Here is a 22669-nt window from a genome sequence, read left to right as displayed (position 1 = left end):
TTCCTTCTCCAAGCTGTCCTCCACTGAGATGCCAAAGCATGGCATGACAAAGGCACCAATCTGACCATTTCGTTCCCCTGCTCAGTAAACTCCAAAGCTTCTCTCTTGCCTCTACCATCCAATACAAACACCTTTGCTTGGCATTTAAAGGTCTTCACATCCAGCCTTCTCCTTCATACTCTGTAGGCCAGCCGCCCTGGCCTTCTAGCCATTCTTCATGCACAACATTCCATCTCCGATTTCCATGATTTTGTAAACACTGATGCCCTCCTCACCCTCTTAGGATCCATCTCTTAGAATCTCATTTCCTTCGAGGCTTATCTCAGTCAGAAGAACGGGTTCAAATCCTGCCTCTGATACTATGTGACCTTAGACCTATGTGGGGAACCTGCAGCCTCGAAGCCCCATGTGGCCCTCCAGGTCCTCAAGTGTAGCCCTTTGACTGAATCCAAACTTCACAAAACAAATCCTTTTATTATTTGTTTATCCTTTGTCTAAGGTTTAGACAGATCATTTAACTTCCCTGGGCTTTGTTTCCTTATCTAGAAAATGAGGAAATTTAATGGAGTTGGACTTAATGGGCCTCTGAGGTCCCTTCTGGTCATATATCTGTGAACCTGTGATCTCTCCAGCTGCTAGCTCCTCCCCTACCAAGCAAACAAACAAACAAAAAACTTTGTGTTTATTTTTGTTATTTTTTTTACTAGACCTGTGATGTTATTGGTAGAGAGAGTTCCAGTGTGGAAACTCCTTCTACCAATAAAATCAGCATCTGTTCTGCAATTTAGAGTCTTAGAGAGGTACCTGGGGGAACTTGGAGGTTAAGTGACTTAGCCAGAATCACACAGTATTTGTCAAAGGTAGCACTGGAACCCAAACTCAGAGCCTACCTCTTGATCTACTGTTCTGTGTCACCTCTTATTTACTTCATACATGGCTCATGTGTGTGCATATTGTGCACATTGTTTCCCCTTATAAAGGGTAAGCTCCTTGAGGGGAGATATTATTTCATTTTTGTCTTGGTAATACCTAGAACATGGTATAGTGCATAACAGAATCAGTACTGAATATATGTTTGTTGATTGATTGATAAATTTGAGAATATTTTTATTTGGCCAGAACATTGAGTACATAATAGAGAATACTTCATTCTGTATGAGCCTTCTCTTTATCTCGTCTCTTCTTCCATAGTCTTTTTTATCTTATTTAACATTTTATTTTTTCCAGGTTACATGCAAAAACAATTTTAACATTCCCTTTCTTCAAATTTTGAGTTCCAAATTTTCTCCATCCCTCCCTCTCCCCTCATTGAGAAAGCAAACAAGTAGTTATGCAAAACACATTTCCATGTAAGTTATTCTGTGAAAGAAAACAGAGACAAAAAAAAATGAAGAAGGTAAAGAAAAAGTACCAGTTCTTTCTCTGGAGATGGACAGCACCTTTCATCAAAAGCCCTACAAAATTGTCTTGGATCATTGTATTGCTGCGAATAGCTAAGTTATTTATAGTAGATCATCATACGGTTATTGCTGTTACTGTGTACAATGTTCTCCTGGTTCTGCTCATTTCACTTTGCATCAGTTCATGTAACTCTTTCCATATTTTTCTGAGAGCATCCTGCTCATCATTTCTTAAAGCACAGTAGTATTCCATCACAATCATATACTACAATTTGTTCAGCTATTCCCCAGTTGATGGACATATAGTCTTTAAATATAAATCAGTTGCTCACTCAAAAATATTTGATTGACCTGCATGAGAAGCTAGATTGCAGGAGGGATTCATCCCATTTCCCTCCCAATTGAAAAATTAAAAGGAAAAGAAAAAAAAACTCATCCTAAACATGCATAGTCCAGCAAAACAAATTCCCACACTGTTCATATCTGAAAATGTGTGTCTCTTTCTGCATTTTAAGTCTAGCACCTCTCTGGCAGAAAGTAGTTAACATGTTTCATCTTTATTCCTCCAGACTCATGATTTGTATTGATCCAAGTTCTGAAGTCCTTCGAAATTATTATGTTTTTGTCATTGTATAAATTATTATTATTCTGTTCACTTCACTTCTAGTCTTCTTTCTCTGGCAGTATAAAGCAACATTAAGCAAGGGACATATTAAGGGGAGTACATGATTATCTTCACTGATACCACTACCCAAATATTAGGGATAAATCACCAACTGAGCTTCTTCCCCTTATGGCTTTGATTTGTGGCTTAACAATCAAAGACTTTTAAAATAGGAAAATACTGTAAAAGCCCAGTTGTACACAGTGCAGAGGCAGAGGAGTAGGACCAATTGTACGATGCCTTGTCGGGGAGCAGGGGAGGTGGTGTGCATCTGTTACAATGAAGGTCCCTGTGCTTATCTCTCCCACAGAGTGAACGAGCTATATGTTGACGATCCAGATAAAGACAGTGGAGGCAAAATAGATGTCAGTCTGAACATCAGTTTGCCGAATTTACACTGTGAATGTGAGTACCACAAATGCCTCTTTAATTCCCTTAACATTCTACCTTTGCTCTAGATCGGGCAACTTCCCAAGGCCACAGTAAGCTTCAGTTCTACCCCCAGAATCTAAAGTCCCTGGCCCTGTGAGTCCCTGCTAAGTCATTTGCCCTCAAATGACACTTCCTCTTTGACATCTGTTAAGAGGGGTTACTGTGGGTTAGAGTAGCTTGGTGAAAAACCAAAATCTGAATGAAGAATTCATCCTCATTATTGCTTTTGGGCCTTCAGATGGGAATTACACCATTTTTTTTTCACCTCAGAGTAAGAGCAGAACCAGGAACCCTGTGCAATTCAAATATGTTTTTTTTTCTTTCAATTAGAAAAATAAATTTGGCCTTAGACCTTTAATTCCAGAGTTGCAGAAACAGTGCTCCTGAAAGAAGGAAAATTTTAGTCACATAGGAGACCTGGTAGCATTAGCATAGTAGAAAGGGATTTTTTTCCCTAGACCCTTTTTCACTCTGGGAGCACACAGTGAAGCAGCCAGCCCACATCAGCATTTTTGGTTCCAGGATTTGGATATCCTCTGATGTCTCTACCTAAGTTTGAAGGGTTCCCTAGGTCTATTGTCCTTTATTCTTACTCTTCTTTTCACACACGCACACACACACACACAGTGTCACTCCACATTTGGGACTATGCAATACCCTGGTGTTGAAACCAAGGAACCCTTACTCCCAAGTTACTCCCAGCCGTCCTTCATCGGTGTCTTGGAATGTGCCGACATGCCATGGAAACGCCTGCTTATTTTAAGCCAAACTTCTGAGTTAAAGGGAAAGTCTGTGTTTCCTTAGATTTAAAGAGGCCTTCTCTTACTTACTCCTATACCTGGCTGTCTTCCTTCTGTCCAGCTGAACAGGTGATAGATGCTTTGCAATAAATACCCATGGGGATAGCCCCCATCCCTCACCCTTTTCTCTGATTGCGACTCTCCCTGTGTTCTTTTTGTTCCCTGGGTACGTCAAAGTGGTTGGACTGGACATCCAGGATGAGATGGGGAGACATGAAGTCGGACATATTGACAACTCGATGAAAATCCCTCTGAACAATGGTGAAGGCTGCCGGTTCGAGGGCCAGTTCAGCATCAACAAGGTGACTGGAGATGTTAGGTCTCTTCCTGCCATCTTCCTCCTATTCCCTGGCCTTCTTCCTGTAAACCAAATTACTGTGTGGTACCACCTCCCTTGGATAAGAGCCACTACAGGGCTGAGTATATTCATGGCAATCTTGCTGCTTCATTCTCTGGGCCACGGGTTTTAGGTGGTTCCAGGCTTGGAGATATGTCAGGCTGCTTTGGAATCATAGCCTGATCTTGTGGTCAATAGAATCATTATTACTGAAACCAGCTAAAAAGTATAATTCTAGGATATGGCTCTAAAAAAAACAAAACAGGATACCTGAAAAATTCTATAGGCCATGTGCCCATTAAGTAGGTTCGTATAATCCTAGGATTTAGTTCTGGAAGGAATCAGTCCATCAATAAACATTTATTAAATGTCTACTATGTGCCAGGCACTTTTCTAAGCCCTGGAGCCTCAAAACTAGCTCAGTCTGGTCCAGTCTTCTCATTTTATGGTTGAGGAAACTGAGGCTCCAGGAAGGGAAGTGATAGCCCTAAGTCTCATGTTTTTTCTTTGTTCCATTCCGCTCCCAACTCCCCACAGCTGCTTGTTGATCTAGCTGCATCATTTGGCTCCAAGTTGAATCACGGATTGTTAAGTTTATTGGAAATTATCTGGAAAGCCTAATTTATATTAGTTTATTCCCAGGGCTGCACAAGTCTGTCTCTTTACCTGATTTGCCCCTAGGGAAGGAAGGGGAGGGGGTATCAGATCCCAGCAACTTGATACTACTAAAGGACTGGTACTACTCAGAAGAGATACTATGGAGTTCATCCAGAAGAGAGTCTGCTTAAAAAATGTTGACAATCCTCTGTTTGATAATTAAAATAATAATAATAAAAGTTAGCATTTATATAGTGCTTTAAGGTTTGAAAAGCACTTTATATATCTGGTCTCGTTTATCTTCACAATAACCCTGTGAAATGGATGCTGTTATTACTCCCATTTTATAGCTACAGAAAGTGAGGCAGACAAAGGTTAAGTGGCTTACCCTATATGACACAGCTAGTAAGTGAATGACTCTATCCACCACGTCATCTAGCTGCCCCATTAGTTTTCAACATGTTGAGTTTGTGACGTCTATAGGACACATAGTTTATAGAGCCAGAGACTAGGGCTAGACAAATAGATCTGTGAATCATCTAATAGAGATGATAGTTGACCCCTGGTTCAGTTAGGGGCTAATGAATTAGTTCATCAACTGAGAAAATATATAGAGAAAAAAGGACCCAGGATAAAGCCTAAAGGACAGAGTTGTAAAAGGTAGGAAAGTTTTAGGACTGATAAGAGGTCGTTAATTTTGCAGTTAAATACCTTTGGAAACTTTGTGGAGAACATAATCGGTTGAATGATGAGGTCAGTGATTGAAGATGACTTTGTCTAGGAGGTTAGCTGAGAAGAGGAGAGATACAGGACAATGGTTAGCAGGTATGATAGTATTTATCAAGAGATTTTAAGAATAGGAAGATTGGGCATGTTTGTAAGCAGCAGGGGAGGTGCTAGTAGATAATAAGAGGATGAAGATTAGATGGAGACTAGGGATTTGGATAGGGGCAGTCTGATGAAGGAGACCCAGAGGAGGTGGGATCAAGGGTGCATGTAAGGGTGTTGGCCTTTGCAAGTAGCAAAGCTATCTCATCACTAGAGACTGAAGTGTGAAGGAGGTGATAATAGGAGCTGATTTTGGAGGGGTTTGTGAGATGAGGAGGAAGGGATAAGAAAGACCCCTTGGCTGACGTTGAGGACTTTGTGAAAATGTTGAGAACAAAGTCCTCAACAAAGATGGGGATTGGAGGTGGGGGATAGAATGGGGGCTTGAGGACAGAAGGAAACTTGTGGAACAGTTTCTGTGGTAAGTGAACTAGGGACTTGGTTAGGGAAGGGAAATAGGATTGCATTGCTGCAATAAGGGCACAGTTGGCATTAACTTTGTAGTAGTCTGCTTAGTTTTATAATTTCCTCCAGTTCAGTTCAATAGCATGCAAGTAAAGCAAGAGGCAGATGGTGAGAGTAATCAAGGATTGTGATTTAACAACACTTGATCAGTGATAGGACAAGGGAAAAGAGGATCCCAGAATAAAGGACAATATACCATTGAACTGGTTTGCCAAGAGGTCAAAATTAAGCATTAGTCATTTATATGTGAACTCTGTTCCATGCTAAGAAGAAGCCTCATTTCTGGCTTCTCTAAACAATCTTAGAAGAAGCCAGGAGCACAGGTGAAGTGGTCATTGGTGAGACCCTACATCACATAGCTCAATCATAGCTCAAGAGCACCAAGTGCCAACTGGTGATGAAAAGACTCATCACCTTGTGACCAAGGCAGGCTCCATGAGGGCTGAAAAGATTTCCATTTCACTGGACCCTCACTCGAAGACTTGCTCAGTAGTAGGTTTTGCCAGAGTTTCAATTCCTCTGGGAACCTTTGAGAACCAAGGTCCGCCACCATACAAGAATAAGGGACTGGGAGAGAAATGTAGTGCAGAATCTCGCATCTATGGGGATCTGGGATCTATGATTTCATCAGTTTAAGAAATTCTCTCATAGATTTGTCCATAACTTAGACTGACAGAGTTGCCTCGAACATTGAGCCCACATCTTCCCAACTGTAAGGCCAGCCTTCTTTCCAGCTATACCATGCTACCTTTCGTTCCTCAGAGGACGCAAGGAAAGTTTGTAGGATGCCAAAGTAATCAATCTACTCCCCAGGTCGATCTCCTGAGTCTGGAGCTTGGTGGTCTTCCTTTCTTCCCTGGGGTCATATTCTATTTCAGTTTTGAAAGGACTGTTTCATAAACTTTGTTTTCCAAAGAAAACATATTGGAAACAGAAGTATGAATGACCTATAAACCTGTCTTTTTTCCAGGGAACAAATTAAGAGTTTCAAATTTCATTTATGTCATTTCACCCTGCAAAGGGAAATTAAAGAAGATGTTCTACAGACATCTAAAACAGGATTTGACTTACACATTTCTGCCCAGAGTCAGAGTCTCCGTGGCTCTGCATTAGATACTGATAGGCCTGGTCTGCGCAGAGTTAATATGAGCTGTTCTCTCAGTATCTCTGAGCCTTTCCCCCAGTAGATCTTATTCCATTCATTCATTCAACAAGCATTTATTTAGCATTTACTGCGTGCCAGCCATTGTACTTTTTGTTGTTGTTGTTCAGTTGTGTCCAACTTTTTGTGACTCCATTTAGGGTTTTCTTGGCAAAGATACTGGTTTACTATATCCTTTTCCAGCTCATTTTACAGATAAGAAAACTGAGGCAAACAGGGTTAACTGGCACAGCTTGTAAGTGTCTGAGGCCAGATTTGAACTCAGGGAGATGAGTTTTCCTGACTCCAGGCCTGGCACTTCATCCACTGTAACACTTAGATGCCATTGTACTAGTATTTAGGAATACAGAGGTAAAAATGAAACTGTACCTATCCTCGGGGAGCTTACGCTCCGTTGAGGAAAACAGGATTTGAACACACACACACACACACACACACACACACACACACACGAAAGGCAACATTGTGTAGAAGTTGTTGTTTGTCCTTTGTTCTCAAAGAAGACCGTGGCATCAGGAAGGTGATGCCGTGACTTGCAAGTGAATTGATTGAATTTAAGTGAGGCAGGGCTGTGGAGAAGTCACCAGCCTCACTTTTTCCACTGCAGCCATTTGGGTCCAATGGCAGGACATAGATCAGGATGACTGGAGAAGGCCCCCTTGTGTGGAAGAGTGCTATATTTGAAAGGATGATTTGGGTTCAAATCCTGTCTTAGACACTAGCTGTGTCACCTTGAACAAGTCACCTGACCTCTTTAAAACTCATTTCCTCATCCATAAAGCAGGAACATTAAACCTGTAGTACGTAGTTATCAGTTTTGTGAGGTTTAAATGAGATAATATATGTATATAAGCTAATTTGCACAAAGGGACCAGACCTGAGGAATAAAGCATTGATTAAATACTTTGTGTAAAGCACTGTGCTATGGGGGATACAAACAGAAAAGTACGACAGTCCTACTCTCCAGAAGTTTACATTCTAATGAAGGAGATAACCCTGAATGAAAGGTTTCAGCAGCTAGCAAAGCAGATGGCAGTGCCTCTTCCTGAGTGTTATTTCCACTAGTAAAATTCTATCAGTTTCTGGTGCCAAGGACTTTTGCTGGCAAGACCTTTACTTTCTGGGTCTTCAAGACTGGGTCCAGATCGAATGAAGAAACCCCCTCTATCGTTGAAGATTGGCACCTCCTCCGTGACTTAGAGAGTTCAGCCCTTGGAGCCCAGCTTGGGTCACACAGGAAGGTGACATCAGTGGGAGTACTGTAACTCCCAGTCTTCCTGGCTTTGAGGAAAACTCTAACCGCTACACTTCTCTGCCTCCCTTTAAAGTGCTCTCCTTTTGTCAGTTATTATTACCAGTAACTTTTGAAAGATAGTAACTTTAAAGTAATGACATTAGTTGTGAAGCTTAAGGATGGCTATTTTTGTCTCAGGAATTTGAATAACTGATGTCTTTGATCCCTCTCTTTTTGTATCAAACTTTTCAAGGGGCTGGTGAATTTCCCTCCTTCCATTGCCTACCTTTAGACTATGGGGAACTGAGCTTAATTTGAATTTATAAGCAAGTTAATATGCTGGAAAGTCAGAATCGCCACCATACATCTAAAACAAATGATGTTAGGACTTGAATATTTCAAACTGTGTTGGCAACTCAACGACTTGGTTGAAACAGTTTGAAACCTCGGTGGGTAGCATTTTTTTGGAGTTAACTGACTCACTGAGTCAGCAGGAGGTAGTCAGGATTTAGGCAGGCATTATATGATTGGCACCATATGTTTTTAAGTCCATTAGTGAAGGCTGCGTGGGTTTATAAATCACATGCCCTCAATCCCTCATTTCTGCAGGCCAGCACTTGCTTTTGTGAGTCACCCAATTCTATCAAACTGTGATGTTATCAGTGTCCTGGTGAGGGGGCAGGGGAGAGGGTGGGAGAGAAACTAATATAGAAATACATTATCAAGTCAGACTTGCTGGGGGGGGAAGTCCCAGGGATTCAGATGCAAATATCAAGTATGGGGACCTCTTTGAATCATTTAAATTAATGAATCTCATTGCCCAGACCTCTATCTGATGAAGAAGGCTCTAGAGCTCATGGGATCCTAGTGAAAGCCATAGATATTTGTTCAACAAGCATTTATTAAGCACTTACTGTGAGCCACACCCTCTGCTTGGTGCTGGAAAAACAGAAGTAAAAATAGAACAGTATCTGCCTCAACAAGCTTATATTACTTTGATAGAAAAAAGATACTCACATATAAGTAATTGAATAAATGGATAAAAGCTATTGATTAAGCATTTACTACATGCCAAGGACTATGTTAAATGCTAGCGAACCAAATGCAGAGGTGAAATAGTCCTTGCTCTCAAGGACATTCTAACAGGGGAGGCGGGGAGGGGGGAGTGGACCATACACATGGGGAGTAGTGGCCAGGGAAGGGATTCATGGTCCAAGAAGTCACAAAGATGGTGAGTGGAACAATTGTTGTTTAGTGGTTTTTCAGTTGCGTCTGACTCTTTGTGACCTCATTTGGGGTTTTCTTGGCAAAGATATTGGAGTGGTTTGCCATTTCCTTCTCCAGCTCATTTTACAGATGAAGAAACTGAGACAAACAGGGTTAAATGACTCACCCAGGGTCACACAACTAGTAAGTGTCTGAAGCCAGATTTGAACTCAGGAAGATGAGTCCTAGCTGTCCCAGTAGAGAAGTCCATTAACACATTCTTTCCAGAAGCAATGGTAGTGGTAATTTGATTACATCTCTCCTGAGAAGTAGCTTTGGAATATGGTAGATGATCTCAGAGCTGGGAAGACCTGATTCAAGTCTGCTCTTTAACACATATTGATGGTATACTGTGATGACTCACTTTACCCTCTAAGAGAGTCCCAATCTGCATTAGTAGAAGGAGATAGCTTATCTGGGAGTTCTGTAAGTCAGTAGACTATAGGTTCAGTCCCCATCTTAGAGAAAAAAGAGAGTTGGGAGGCTGGCAAGAGAATGGCCATTTCTTGTCTCAGGGAGTGCAAAGCTGAATGTCTTAGCTCCTCCCAGGCATGGCTTCTGGTGTTCCAATTTGGAGGATAAATATAAATAAATGTGTGCAAAGCTAAACACTGAGTAATGTTGGAGAAAGCCAACCAGGGCTAGGGTGACCTCATGTAAGAAATGGCACTTGAACTGGGTTTTGAAGGAATCCAGAGCTCCGTAGAGGCAGAGGTGAGATGAAGAGATATTCCAGGTGTGGCAGCAGGGATGGAGTATCTTGTGATAAGAACAAACAAGTAGATCAGTTTGGCTAAAGTGTAAAATGTAGTAGAGGAGTAATGTGTAATAAGCCGGAAAGGTAGATGGAAGCCAGATCATGGTGGACTTTAAGTGACAAGCCAAGGAGTCCGTATTTGATACTAGAGGCAATAGGGCCTCTGGAGCTTGTTGATCAAGGGAGTGACCTACTCAGGTCTGTGCTTTAGGAATATCAATCTAGCAGCTTTGTGGAAGATGATGTGGACAGGAGAGAAACTCCACCAAAGAAGCCCAGTTAGGAGCAAGAGGTGATGAATTTGTGACCATTTGGTCTTTGGAACAATTAAGGTCTAGTTGATCACTCAATTGAAGTGTAGATTCATTCATCATTGATGTGGGCAGTTTAACAAACATTTATTAAGCATCTGCTATCCATAGAGCACTATGGTAAGTACTGAGGAAGATTTAAAATTTGTATAAAATTAATATGTATATATATATATATATATATATATACACATACATACACACAGTCAACAAGGATTTATTAAGCCCTTACTAGGTGCCACATGCTGGCAGTACAAAGAAAGGCAGTCAGATACTTTGGCCCTGCCCTCAGGGAGCTTAAGGAATGCAGACATCATTGTCTTCAAAGGCTCCCACCTGCTATAGGCACTTCCCCTCACTCTCCCACAGTGTCTTTTGAGAAGACACCTTATTCCCCCTAGGTGAGATCATACTTGTAAAGCTTAGCACAGTGCCTGGCATACAGTGAGCACTAAATAAATGCTTGTTCCCTTTTCTCTTACCTAGGAAGCATCCTAATATTTGGACCATAGCCTAGAGTCCTTCTTGACATCCCAGTTTGAATAAGACATAATCAAGTTCCATGATTTCTGCCCTACTTCCCATAGATAGAATCAGGAGGGGAGGGGAGGGAAGGGGACATTTTTTCTAAAAGCTTGTTTTTCCTGTGTTTTTTGCCCTGTGGGTTATCGGCCCAAATAGGTCCCTGGCAACTTTCATGTATCAACACACAGTGCCACTGCACAGCCCCAGAATCCAGACATGACTCATGTCATACACAAGCTGTCCTTTGGAGACACATTGCAGGTGAGTTCTCAGACCCCAGTGACTTGAACTTATGACACTGAGACCAAGAGAGGTTTGTTATTTTTAAGTGCAATGGGGAGTATGGATGGAAAGGGTCATTTAAGGGGTGGATTACATTTACCCTTGGGAGGAAGCTTTTTGCTGATGGCCTCATGCACTAAAAAGGGTATGCCATTGGTGGGTGGAGTGGAATTGTGGGTGGGGAAGAGCCAAGAGGGGTTAGATGTCTCCTGTACCCCACCACCCTTTTTAGTCAGGGAGTAGACCTAAGGAAGAAAAGCCTTAGTTTGTTCTTGATTTTATCAGGAGGTAACTTCTTCCTTTTTTCCCCCTAGCAAGTTTATTTAGAATTCTTCTAAAGAAAGTCAGTTCTACCTTTCTCAGTCCCCCAAGATGAACTTCAATATTTCCTCCATCCTCCTGCTTCAGCTAGGTTGGCCTTTAACTTGGTGCAAACCCTGATTTCCCACGTGGGCCTACTTGTTCTACTGCACTCCTATAACCTGCTTTGATTTGACCTCACAAGGCCTTGGTGTTGTATTTTTTTCTCTTATGTACCCATGTGTATACACACACACACACACACACACATTCCATAGTTCCATTGCTAGTTTCCCAATCACTCTATTCATTTGATTGCCCAGCGTGAACAGCTCATGCTATTGTAATCTTAACAACCTGTTGCATGGCCAGCCACATCCAAGCATGTGCTGACCAATCATAAACTTTCTATTCTCTCATGTAAAAATTACTTTAGGCACTTTTCAAGCTTCATGGTTTTTCTTTGGAAAAGGTTTGAGGGTAGAGAAATTATATTTGCTAATTGTTCTTGTGAGATCTTGCCCATTGCTTTCCTAGTTCTGTTCTTTCCACTGAAGGGCCAGGGACCAGGCCTCCCCAAATTTCCCTTGTACAGCAGTCCACACTCATAATTATCCTTCAGCAGATCTCCCATCTCATTGGAATGGGCAGTCCTTCTACCATGGCATAGGGCAGGCCACCTACATCTTTTTATCCTGTGAGATTCTTGTCCCAGCACCTCTGTAAGATCTTCCTTAGAGGATTGACCCAAGACACTGGGGGACTTCGGGCAATCCTAGATCTGGAGTTAAAATGAACCTTAGAGGCTATCTGAAGTGACCCTCTCTTTACATAGGAAAGAATCAGTGGAGCCAGGATCCGAATCCAGGGCCTGTGACTCCAGACCACAGTGAAGCTGCCAGCACAGGCATCTTGATATCCCTTATTCCGATGACATGACTAACCCACCTCCTTTTCCAGTCCTGTATGTCTTTGGTGATGTTTCCTATGCCATTTCTTGTTCATAAGTTTCCATAGAAATAGTCAGCTGATACTTATGGGGTGCCAACTATGTGTGCTACCCAAAGGGCACAGAGACAAAAAAAAAATCCCTATTCTAAATATGTTTGTAAAAATCCTGTTTACCCCAGTTTCCTCAATTGTAAAATGAGGATAATAATAGCACGTATCCTTTCTAGCTTTTAAAGATAGACAAATTCGCACATATAATTGAAAATATATTCCTTGCTTTCCCAGTAGGTGGGGGAGGGGGTAGAGGAAGGGACAGAATTTGGAGGTCATTAAAAAATAGACTAAATATGTGAAGATGATCATGATAGCCTCTGCATGCAAATGTAAGATGTGTTGGAGGAAGGAGAGGCTGAAGACACTAACACTGGGTTAGGTATGAAGACATGAGGGACTGGACTAGGAGCCTTGTTGTGATGAGCTGACAGTGGAGGACGGGGAAGAGTGGGAAGGGGGGGGTGGAGTGGGGGAGGAGAATGGCTTGAGGATAGATGAGATCTAAGAGTTAAAAGAGAGCAATGGAAAATGAATCCAATGTTTTAAGATTGGTGGCCTGGGAATATTGAATTGCTGGTATTGACAGCAGTGGAAATATTTGAAAGAAGTGACAGATTTTTGGCCAGTACAGTGGCTTTGAGGTCACTTTTTCATCGCCTCTTCCCTGAACTATAGCCTCTTTAATTGACCTCCCTGCTGCAAGTTTCCTCCCACTCCCTAACTGGCCTTCACATGGCTGCCAACGTGCAAGTTTGACCACATCACTCCTCAACTCAGGAAACTCCAGTGGCTCCCTAAGACTTCCAGGATCAAATACAGACTCCTGTGTTAGGCATTTTAAGATGGTCACAAGCTGGGCCCAGCCTGCCTTTCCAGACTTCTTATATATAGTCTCCCTTGACATACTTTATAATCTAGCCAGTTGTTGTTTCCTCTTTGTTTTCTCAAAGTTTCCACTTTGTTGTTCCTCATCCAAGATGTTCTCTCTCCCATTTCTTCACCAGCTGTCATCCATGCCTTGAATGTACTCTCATCTCACCCTCTGCCTCTTAGAATCTCTATGAAGTCCTTCCTGATCTGCTCCATCCAGCCTCCATAGATCACTTTGTATTTATTTTGTACATTCAGAGGCAGCTAGGTAGCACAGTGGATAGAGCACCAGACCTGGAGTCAGGAAGACTGAAGTTCAAATCCAGCCTCAGACACTGCCTAGCTTTGTGACCCTGGGCAAGTAAGCATGTAATCTCTGTTTGCCTCAGTTTTCTCATCTGTAATGTGAGAATAATAATAATAATAATAACACCTACCTCCTAGGGTTGTTGTAAGGATCAAGTGAGATAATAAATGGAAAATGCTTAGCACAATGCCTGGCATATAGTAGATGCTATATAAATGTTATCTATTATTATATACTTTTTCATTATGTGCTTTTCTATGAGAGGCAGCATGGGATAATAGAGAGCTGACCTTGGAACCATGAAGCCCTAGGTTCAAAGCCCACTTCTACACTTCTAGCACATACCAACTAGGTAACTTTGGGCAAATCATTTAATATCTGAGTGTTCTAGGGAACCCTCTTAGATTAAAAGTCACAGCAAAGGTCTTGCTTTGGTAGAGGGCTACACCAATGAAGTCACAAGATCTAGTTCCTATCCCTATATTTTTATATTTGAGCCTCTTCTTGGTTTGCATGATGCCTGGTACATAATAGGGGGTGATTAATAAGTCTTTATTGATTAATTGTTAGAGAGGAAATTGCCTGTATCCCTCCTCTCAATCAAATGTTCTTGTGTCCTTAGACAGCTAGAAATGTGGGACTCTAGAAGAAAGCCAGAGTTAAAGGCTAGAGATTTGGATCTGGGAGCTCTGTCTATACAGGAAGTATTCGAATATAATGTGAATAGACAAAGCTCCTAGAGAGTGGAAATCTGTGAGAAGCAGTATGAACAACTTTGTGGTCAGCCTCAGTTGGCAAAGGGAAGAAAATGAACACAGGGAAAAGAGCCCGAGAGGAAAGAGGAAAGTCCATTGAGTCACAAAAGTCCAGGTTTAAGAGTGTCCAGAAGGAAGTTGTTGACATTATCAGGTGTAGTGGAGAAGAGAGATCTCTTCATTGTAGCAAGAGACATATAGTGACCATTGAACTGTTCAGTAAAGTAACAAGAATAATTAACATTTATGTAGTGCTTACCATGTGCCATTATGTATATATACTTTTTGATAAGATGATTAAATGTTATTCTTTTCTAATATTTTAACTAAAAACATGTTCCTCAAATGCATATGAACACACATCAAGGCAAACAGAATCACAAACTTTGAAATCTAAATAAAACAAAAATCATCCTTAACAGACACCAAAATCCAAAGTTGTTTCAACAGCTGAGTAAGTCAGATGCATAAAGATGACCTATAAATTCATCTGTAAGTAAATTAATCTGTAAGAACTCAAGTTTCTATTATCTTTTAAATTTTAAGGAGGGGCTTGCTAAAGACTACCTATAGAATATATCTTATAGAAAATGCTCTATCATAGAAGAGATTTTACAAGTCATAATGCTAACTTTTATGACCCTGGGATGTCTGGGGACATAATTTGATTTATTTAGATACCTAAACTGCTGGTCATTCACAACCAGCTCAATGAAGATGCTATCCACTGGTTGACATCTGTAGGGCAATTTGAATACCTTTGTAGAGCGTCCATAATTTGATTACTGTCCAAAAGCAATTTCACCAGTTGGTATTCTCTCTTTGTATTTACTGATAATTCTCTCCATTGCTGTCACTAATTCTAGTAGTATTCAAATGCCTTCAAGACAAGTTTTTTCAAAATTATAAACTGAATGGGACTTCCTTTGGATAAACTTCTGAAATTCATTATAGACCATTGAAAGTTAAACGATTCATCCTGATAAATGCCATTTAAATGTTTCATTGCTATAAGAAGACAGATTTCTAAAGTTGAAAGACCAATAACGTGCAATGATGAAAGGTCTTTGTTGGCATGGGAATGTTTCAGCAAAACTCCTTTCATATTCTTGTCTTTTGAGAGACACCAAACTGTTTCATTCCATTTTTCAGTAAAGTGCTCTTCTGGAAATTCTTCAAGTAGTGTTAATTGTTCTTTAAATATTTTAAGATATCATGAGAAACTAAAGGAATTCATTAAATTATCTTATTTGAATAGTAAGGTAGACACTTTCCAGGGGGCCAAGGAGAAAGGACGTGTAATGGATAAATTAACACAAAAGGTATAGACATTAAAGAAATTTGACCTAGAAGAACAAGTATTAAAATGGGTGGCATCATAGAATCTTGGAGTTAGAAAGGACCACAAAGATCATGTATTTTAAGGCATACCTAAACAGTTATTCCATCTATAAAATCTGCTTCTCCAGCTGTTGAGTTCCTCCCCAGAACTTAAATTTGAGGAATGCCAGCAGTACTAACTTTTAACCTGACTCAGCTCCTGACCTGGCATCTCTCTGACTCTTCTACTTGCACCCCAGGTACCTTCTGTCTTGGCAACACCTCCACCTCTGAGTAGTGATGAGTTATTCCCTGAACCTTCATTTGAGTAAGGATCCACAGTGGCAAAGCTCACTTGTGCTCTAGCTCACACCTTGACTTTCTGGACTACTAAGTTTCTAACTAGCCCATAGCCATCCCCTCCATCCTTCTTTGATTTTCAGCTCCCTTTTATATGTTATTTTATCCCATTAGAATGTAAGTTTCTTGAGGGCAGGGACTATCTTTCTTTTTACTTGAATTTGTATCCCCAGCACTTAGCACAATACATAATAAGTAGTTAATAAATGCTTTATTTCTCTGTCTCTGACTAATGGTCATCCTACCTCATCCAAAGACCTCCAGTGATTATGGACCTCCTGTGGTCTGAGATAGCCAATTACAATCTAAAACAGATTTAATCACTAGAAAGTTTTTCCTTACATAGAGCCTAAATATGTCTCTCTGCAACATCCTGGCTCTGATCCCTGGCATCAAGCAGAACAAGTCTAATCTTTATGTGGAAGCTCTTCATATTACTTAAAGACACATCTATCTTGTCCCTGCCCTCCCTCAACACCCCAAGTCTCCTCTTCTCCAAGCTAAACACCTCCCGTTCCTTCAACCAATCCTCACTGCATGATCTCAAGCCCATCTATTATTTCCATCACCCTCTTTGATATTCTCCGGCTTGTTAATTAATTACCTTCCTAAAACTTGATGCCCTAAACTGAACATTTAATAGCAAAAATATGGTCTGACCAGGATAGAGGATAGCAGGGCTGTTACTTCCTTTGCCCTGAATGCTAATCCTCTTTTAATGAAGCCGAGATTCCATCAGCTCTTTTGGCTAGTATGCTGCACTGTTAGTACACATCAAGCTTGCCATCTGCTAAAATGCCCAAATATTTTTTCACATGAACTGGTGTCTAACCACACTACCCTTCTCTTTGTCACATGAAGTTGATTTTCTTGGACTTTACATTTTATTTGTTAAAATTCATCTCATTAGTTTGCCCTCTCATTTTAACTTGTCAAGATCTTTTAGTATCTCTCTTTTGTCGTCTAGGATAGAGAGACCTAGTCTTTAAAAAAACAGAGAGTTCTGAAAAGGGTGTTACAGGTTTCAGCAGACTGACAAAGGTATTCCTGATACTAAAAAGTTAAGAACCCTTGCACTAAATCACCGTCTAAGATCCTATGATAAATGTCTCCTGATTCCTCTGATCTTCTGTAGAAATGATTGACACAAGCTATGTTTGTCTCTAGGTTCAGAACATTCATGGAGCATTCAACGCTCTAGGAGGAGCAGATAAACTCACTTCTAACCGTATGTATCTCAGATTGAAGCATGCTTCAGTCACTGGGCTCTTTAATGCAGCAGGAATTCAGAAATATAGCTACTTGGTCAAAGGTCAACAGAATTATAGCTGATACTTTTGAGCTCTGGGATCAGAATCTGTGATGTGATCCTTACTGAGGGAAAGCAAAGATTCTGCTAATCTAGCCATACCTCGAAATTTAGTCTGTTTATGCAGTTAGGTCAAGTTGGATGTGTTATCTTGTTACAACTATTCCCAGCTGCTGCTGTGGCTGTTGGTGTATAATCATTCCTGTCATGTCTGACTCTTTGTGAACCTATTTGGGGTGGCAAAGATACTGGAGTGGTTTGCCATTTCCTTCTCCAGCTCACTTGACAGACGAGGAAGCTGAGGCAGACAGGGTTAAGTGACTTGCCCAGAGTCACACAGCTAGTAAGTATCTGAGGCCAAATTTGAACTAAGGAAGATGAGTCTTCTTGACTCCAGGCCTGCCCTACTGCTATGGCTACTCTAATAAGGATAAGATAATAAGTTACTTTCCTCCTGGGATCCACACGGCTGGTTCATGTTTGAGTCAGGATTTCAATCCAGACCTTTTCATTCTAGATCTGACACTCTGCTTAAATATGTGTTGGCTTGGGATTTGTTATTTAGTGGATGGAAAAAGAGACTGTTAGAACCTAAGTTCCTTCAGGATATGACGCTGTGTCATCATTAATCTCCATGTCCCCAGAACCTACCACACAGTGCATGCCGTAAATAACTACTGCATTGGGAAGAGGCCACATGACAGAGTGAAAAGAGCGATGGAATTTGGATGGAATCTTGGCTCCAATGGGCAGCCTCTCTCAGCCTCAGTTTCTTCCTCTGCAAATTGAAGGCGTTGCACTTTTTAAAATTCCACCATCCTATGACTGGGTTTTCCATTTTCTTTCCTCACTCCTTTTGTAATCCATCCCCATTCCTGAAATGGTCCATTATTTTTTCTACCCTTTTGCAACTTCTAGGTGTTTCCTGTAATAAAACAGGCCAGAACACATACCCCCATATATGAATATTTACATATATATGATTTATACACATATATCCCCATACCACTCAGATACGTGTATATTTTTTGACATGAAAGTATGACCCAGGAATATCGTCCCAAATATAGCACAGGATTTACATCAGTAAAGGGAACTTAGAGATCTAGTCCAGCTATCGTTCTCCTTTTTTCTCTTCTGTCCATTATTAGATTGTAAGCTTCTTCAGGGCAGGGACAGTCTTTTGCCCTGCCCGGAAGAAGCTTGCAATCTAATAATGGATTTTGTATCCCCAGTGCTTAGCACAGTGCCTGGCACACAGTTGGCACTTAATAACAGCTGATAGCAGTGAGGAAACTGAGAGTCTCAGACATGGAGTGACTTGTCCGTGCTCCCAGCCAAGTAGACATTAGCTGCAGTTTTCTCTGCTCTTGCTGGGACTCCTGGTATTGACAATGCTTCTCGTTTTAAAGCAGCAGCCAGTCTCTGCTTAAGGTTACACTGAATGCTCCGGCCGGCTAATACTGACCGAGGGAGGGTGGACCAGAAAGGGGTTAGGGGGAAGGAGGGCAGGATGAGATTGTTGAGCTGGTAAAAGAATCCTGAAGCTTTGCCCCATCCTCATCTTGCTGTAAGGTAGAATTAAAATTTTATTGAGTAAATTAGAGGACTTTATGTTTTCCACGATGGAAAGTGTAATCTGGCATTTTGAAAATCTGCCCAGCCGGCTCCAGAGAGGTAGCCTAACCTCGCCTGCCGACTTCCTCTTCTTCCTTCCTGTTGCTAACCTCTGACTTTCTTTACATTTTTAAAATTCTTGTCCCTGGAGCACTTAGTCAGCAGAGTGATGTTCCATCCTGAGGCTACATTATGTCTGTGAGAGCAGCTGCATCATACAGGCTCCTTCCCTTCCCTCAAGGCTGCTGCTACGCATAGCAAATATCCAGATATCCTGGACAACTGAACATCTCGTTCTTTCCTTTCTTTCTTTCTTTCTTTTTTTTTTAGGCAATCAAGGGTAAGTGACTTGGCCAGGGTCAAAGTGTCTGAAGCCAGATTTGGACTCAGGTCCTCCTGGCTACCGGGCCAGTGCTCTATCCACTGATTCCCCTAGCTGTCTCTCCATTTCATTCTTTCCCAGAAAAGGCCAAGCTTTTCTACTTTGTGCCTTGAGCCAGAATTTTCACTTTGGCATGTAAAATATAGAATGTTAGGAGCTTCAAGGCACTTCAGGGATCACCCAGTCCAACTTCATCACTGAAAGAATACTAGAGCCTGAAAGAAGGCCCTCATGCCTTGGTCAGTGTTAGGACCCAAAACCATCTCCAGCCAATATTCTTTTTATTCTGACAACTATGAGCTCCTTTAGATCACAGACTATCGTCTGTTTTATTTCTGACTTCAAAGACCTGGGTTTAAATTCATTCTCTGACGCTTCCTGCCTATGTGACTCCGTCCATAAAATGAAGAGATTGGACCAGATGGCCTCTGAGACCTTTCTTTGGAGAAATCTATGGGCCTGTGATCTTATGGCTTCTAGTGTCTTGTGCAAAACAGGGTATGAAGGAAACATTTGTTAAAGTCAGTCCTTACAGGATTCTTGCTTGGAGAACCCAATGAGGACAAAAACATATGCTAAGTACTATGGGTAGAGAAATAAAGAAAATGATAAACCTTTTTCTGCCCTTCTCTGTTTAGTGGGCAGGTTGGGGGACACGGGACTGAGAAGGCAGTTGGAACTGGGTGAGAGAGATTGGGGCACCCTATGTGTGAAATCATGGTAGAAACTTCAGCCTAAGGGAGAAGAGGCAATGTGGTATGGGGGAGGCAATGCCATAGTGGAGTCAGAGGTCCTGGGTTCAAACCCAGTCTCTGATGCCTGCTACCTTTGTGATCTTTGGCAAATCATTTGGACCTTCTGCGCCTTAGTTTCCTTACTTGTAAAATGAGAGGATTGAACTAGCTGGACTTGGAAGTCCCTTCTTGCTCTAAATCTATTATCTAAGTGATAGAATTTCTATTTCTATAGCACTTTGAAGTTTAGAACAAGCTTCCCTCAGAACCACTCTGTGAGGTAGGTAGCACAAATATTATTATCCCCATTCTACAGAAAAGAAATTAAGGTTCAGAGAGATTCAGTGCTTGCCTCAGGTCACATAATCAGTAAATACCTGAGCTAGGAATCAAACTCAGTTTCTCTGACTCCCAAGTCCAGTGTTTTTTTCCACTCTTCCATTATGTGTCCTTGCAAAAGAAAAGTCCTAACTCATTGCTTCAGCACCTTTGTAAAGTGTTTTCCAGAGACTCGAGTCTTGAGTCCTGGTTGTACTGACTACAAATATGTTTAATTGTAGCAAGCAGGGCTCCTCCACAGAAGGAGCTGCTCTGATGCTTTAGCATAGCGTGGAGGTGACCCTGGGCTCTAAAAGAGTGTACTCATGGAGCGGAGTCTGTCAGGCTCTGCTGAGCCAGGCTCAGAGGCTTGGAGCACATACCCACTGACAGTCTGTGTCTGCTTTTTTTTTAATAGTTCTTTTTAATATTTATTTAATATTTTATTTTTTCCCAAATACATGTAAAAACAATTTTTAACATTTGTTTTTAAAAGTTGAGTTTCAAATTCCCTCTCTCCCTCCCCTCCCCTCTCATTGAGAAGTCCAACATTATATAGTAAATATCGATAGATATAACTCACATAACCAAAAGCTCTTTGGGGGAGGGGTTCTCAATAATTCTTAATAGTGTAAAAGGTCCTGAGTCCAGAAAGTTTGAGAACCACTAATCTATAGAAATGTGAGTTATCATTATTATCCAGTTCGGAGCCCAGCTCAAGGTCCCCCGTAGCACCTGAATGATGATGATGATAGCAATTAAAGCTTAAAACTGCTCTGTGAATTTAGGGATGCCCTCTATAGCACTTCAAAGTGTGCATATTGTTTTTTTTTTATTTAATAAGTATTTTTTAATTAAATTATTTTGATTTATCAACAATCACTTCCATCAGCTTTTGAGTCTTGAATTTTTCTCTCCTTCCCTCCTCACCTCCCTCCCCAAGACAGCATGCAATCTTATATAGGCTATATAAATACTTTCCTATTAAACATATTTTCACATTAGTCATGTTGTAAGGAAGAATTAGAACCAATAGGAGGAACCACAAGAAAGAGGAAACAAAACGAAACAGAAGAAAAAGAAAGAACAAATAGTATACTTCAATCTACGTTCAAACTACACAGTTCTTTCTTTGGATGTGGATAGCATTTTCCATCATGAGACTTTTGGAGATGTCTTAGATCCTTGCATTGCTGAGAAGGGCTAAGTCTATCAAAGTTAGTCATCATGCACCATGGCTGTTACTGTATACTGTGTCTGCTTTTCAAGGACCAGCCAAATCCAGACACTGGCCATCAGAGGACTGGCCATGAGGTGATCATTTCTTCAGCCAATGCAGTCCAACAAGAGTGGTCCTTAGCCTCACCTTATCCCCTTCTCCTTCAGCAGTGATGAGATGATCACAGGTTTAGAGAAACCTTCCTGATTTTACAGATAAGAACACGGAGACTCAGAAAGGTTAAGCAATTTTACCCACGGTTGCAAGTGGCAGAACTGGGATTCAAACCTAGGTCAATGAATTAATCAATAAGCATTTATTAAGCACTTATTGGAGATACAAAGACAAAAATGAAATGATCCTTGCCCTCAAGGAGTTTATATTCTATTGGGAAGACAACATGTACAATAAGGATACATAAAATATTTATAACATTCCACTGTACCATTTTGGAGTGGTGGAAATGGATAAAAGATGCTAAGAATCAGCAACCACTCTCTGACTCAAAAATCCACCAACATCAATATTCTTCTAGTATTGCTATGTAGTTATGAATCCTAGGCCTGTGGACTTCAGAGAACCAAAATTGTAGGTGACTCAAAGGGTAATCAAGACCCAAATGGTGTTGGGTGTAGTAAACTCAATATGTTAACAGCAATAAATAAATAAATGAGACAAGAAAAGGGATTCTTAACCTAGGGTCTGAGAATTTGGTATTTTTTAAAAAATCATTTTGATAACCATATTTCAATATAATTGGTTTCCTTTGTAATCCTATGTATTTTATTTTTTTATTTTATACCTTTAAAAATATTCTAAATACAAGTCATTCCCCAGTTGCTAAATGGTCAAAGGATATGAACAAGCAGTTCTCAGATGAAGAAATTAAAACCATCTATAGTCATATGAAAAAATGCCCTAAATCATTATTGATTAGAGAAATGCAAATCAAAACAACTCTGAGGTACCACATCACACCTAACAGATTGGCCAACATGACAAAACAGGAAAATAATAAATGTTGGAGAAAAATGTGGGAAAATTGGAACACCAATGCATTGTTGGTGGAGTTCTGAAATGATCCAACCATTTTGGAGAGCAATTTGGAACTAT

General features: G+C 40.8%; 1 protein-coding gene and 1 pseudogene across 2 annotated transcripts in view; one reads left to right on the top strand and one right to left on the bottom strand.

Moving 5' to 3' along the window:
- ERGIC1 (endoplasmic reticulum-golgi intermediate compartment 1) overlaps positions 1-22669 on the top strand; it is a 155433-nt gene that overhangs the window by 109230 nt on the left and 23534 nt on the right. For both annotated transcript variants that reach the window (XM_027841913.1, XM_027841914.1), the window contains 4 exons: positions 2375-2469; positions 3474-3598; positions 10935-11039; positions 17145-17205. In XM_027841913.1, the coding sequence (XP_027697714.1) occupies positions 2375-2469; positions 3474-3598; positions 10935-11039; positions 17145-17205 (386 nt within the window). The remainder of the gene's footprint in view (positions 1-2374; positions 2470-3473; positions 3599-10934; positions 11040-17144; positions 17206-22669) is intronic.
- LOC114027712 lies at positions 14995-16530 on the bottom strand (annotated as a pseudogene).

The sequence above is a fragment of the Vombatus ursinus genome, unplaced genomic scaffold (assembly GCF_900497805.2).
Source record: "Vombatus ursinus unplaced genomic scaffold, bare-nosed wombat genome assembly UNPS02014863.1, whole genome shotgun sequence".
NCBI classification, from domain to species: domain Eukaryota; kingdom Metazoa; phylum Chordata; class Mammalia; order Diprotodontia; family Vombatidae; genus Vombatus; species Vombatus ursinus.
Note: the sequence above shows the minus strand (reverse complement) of the source record. Positions and strands in the feature narration are given on the sequence as shown.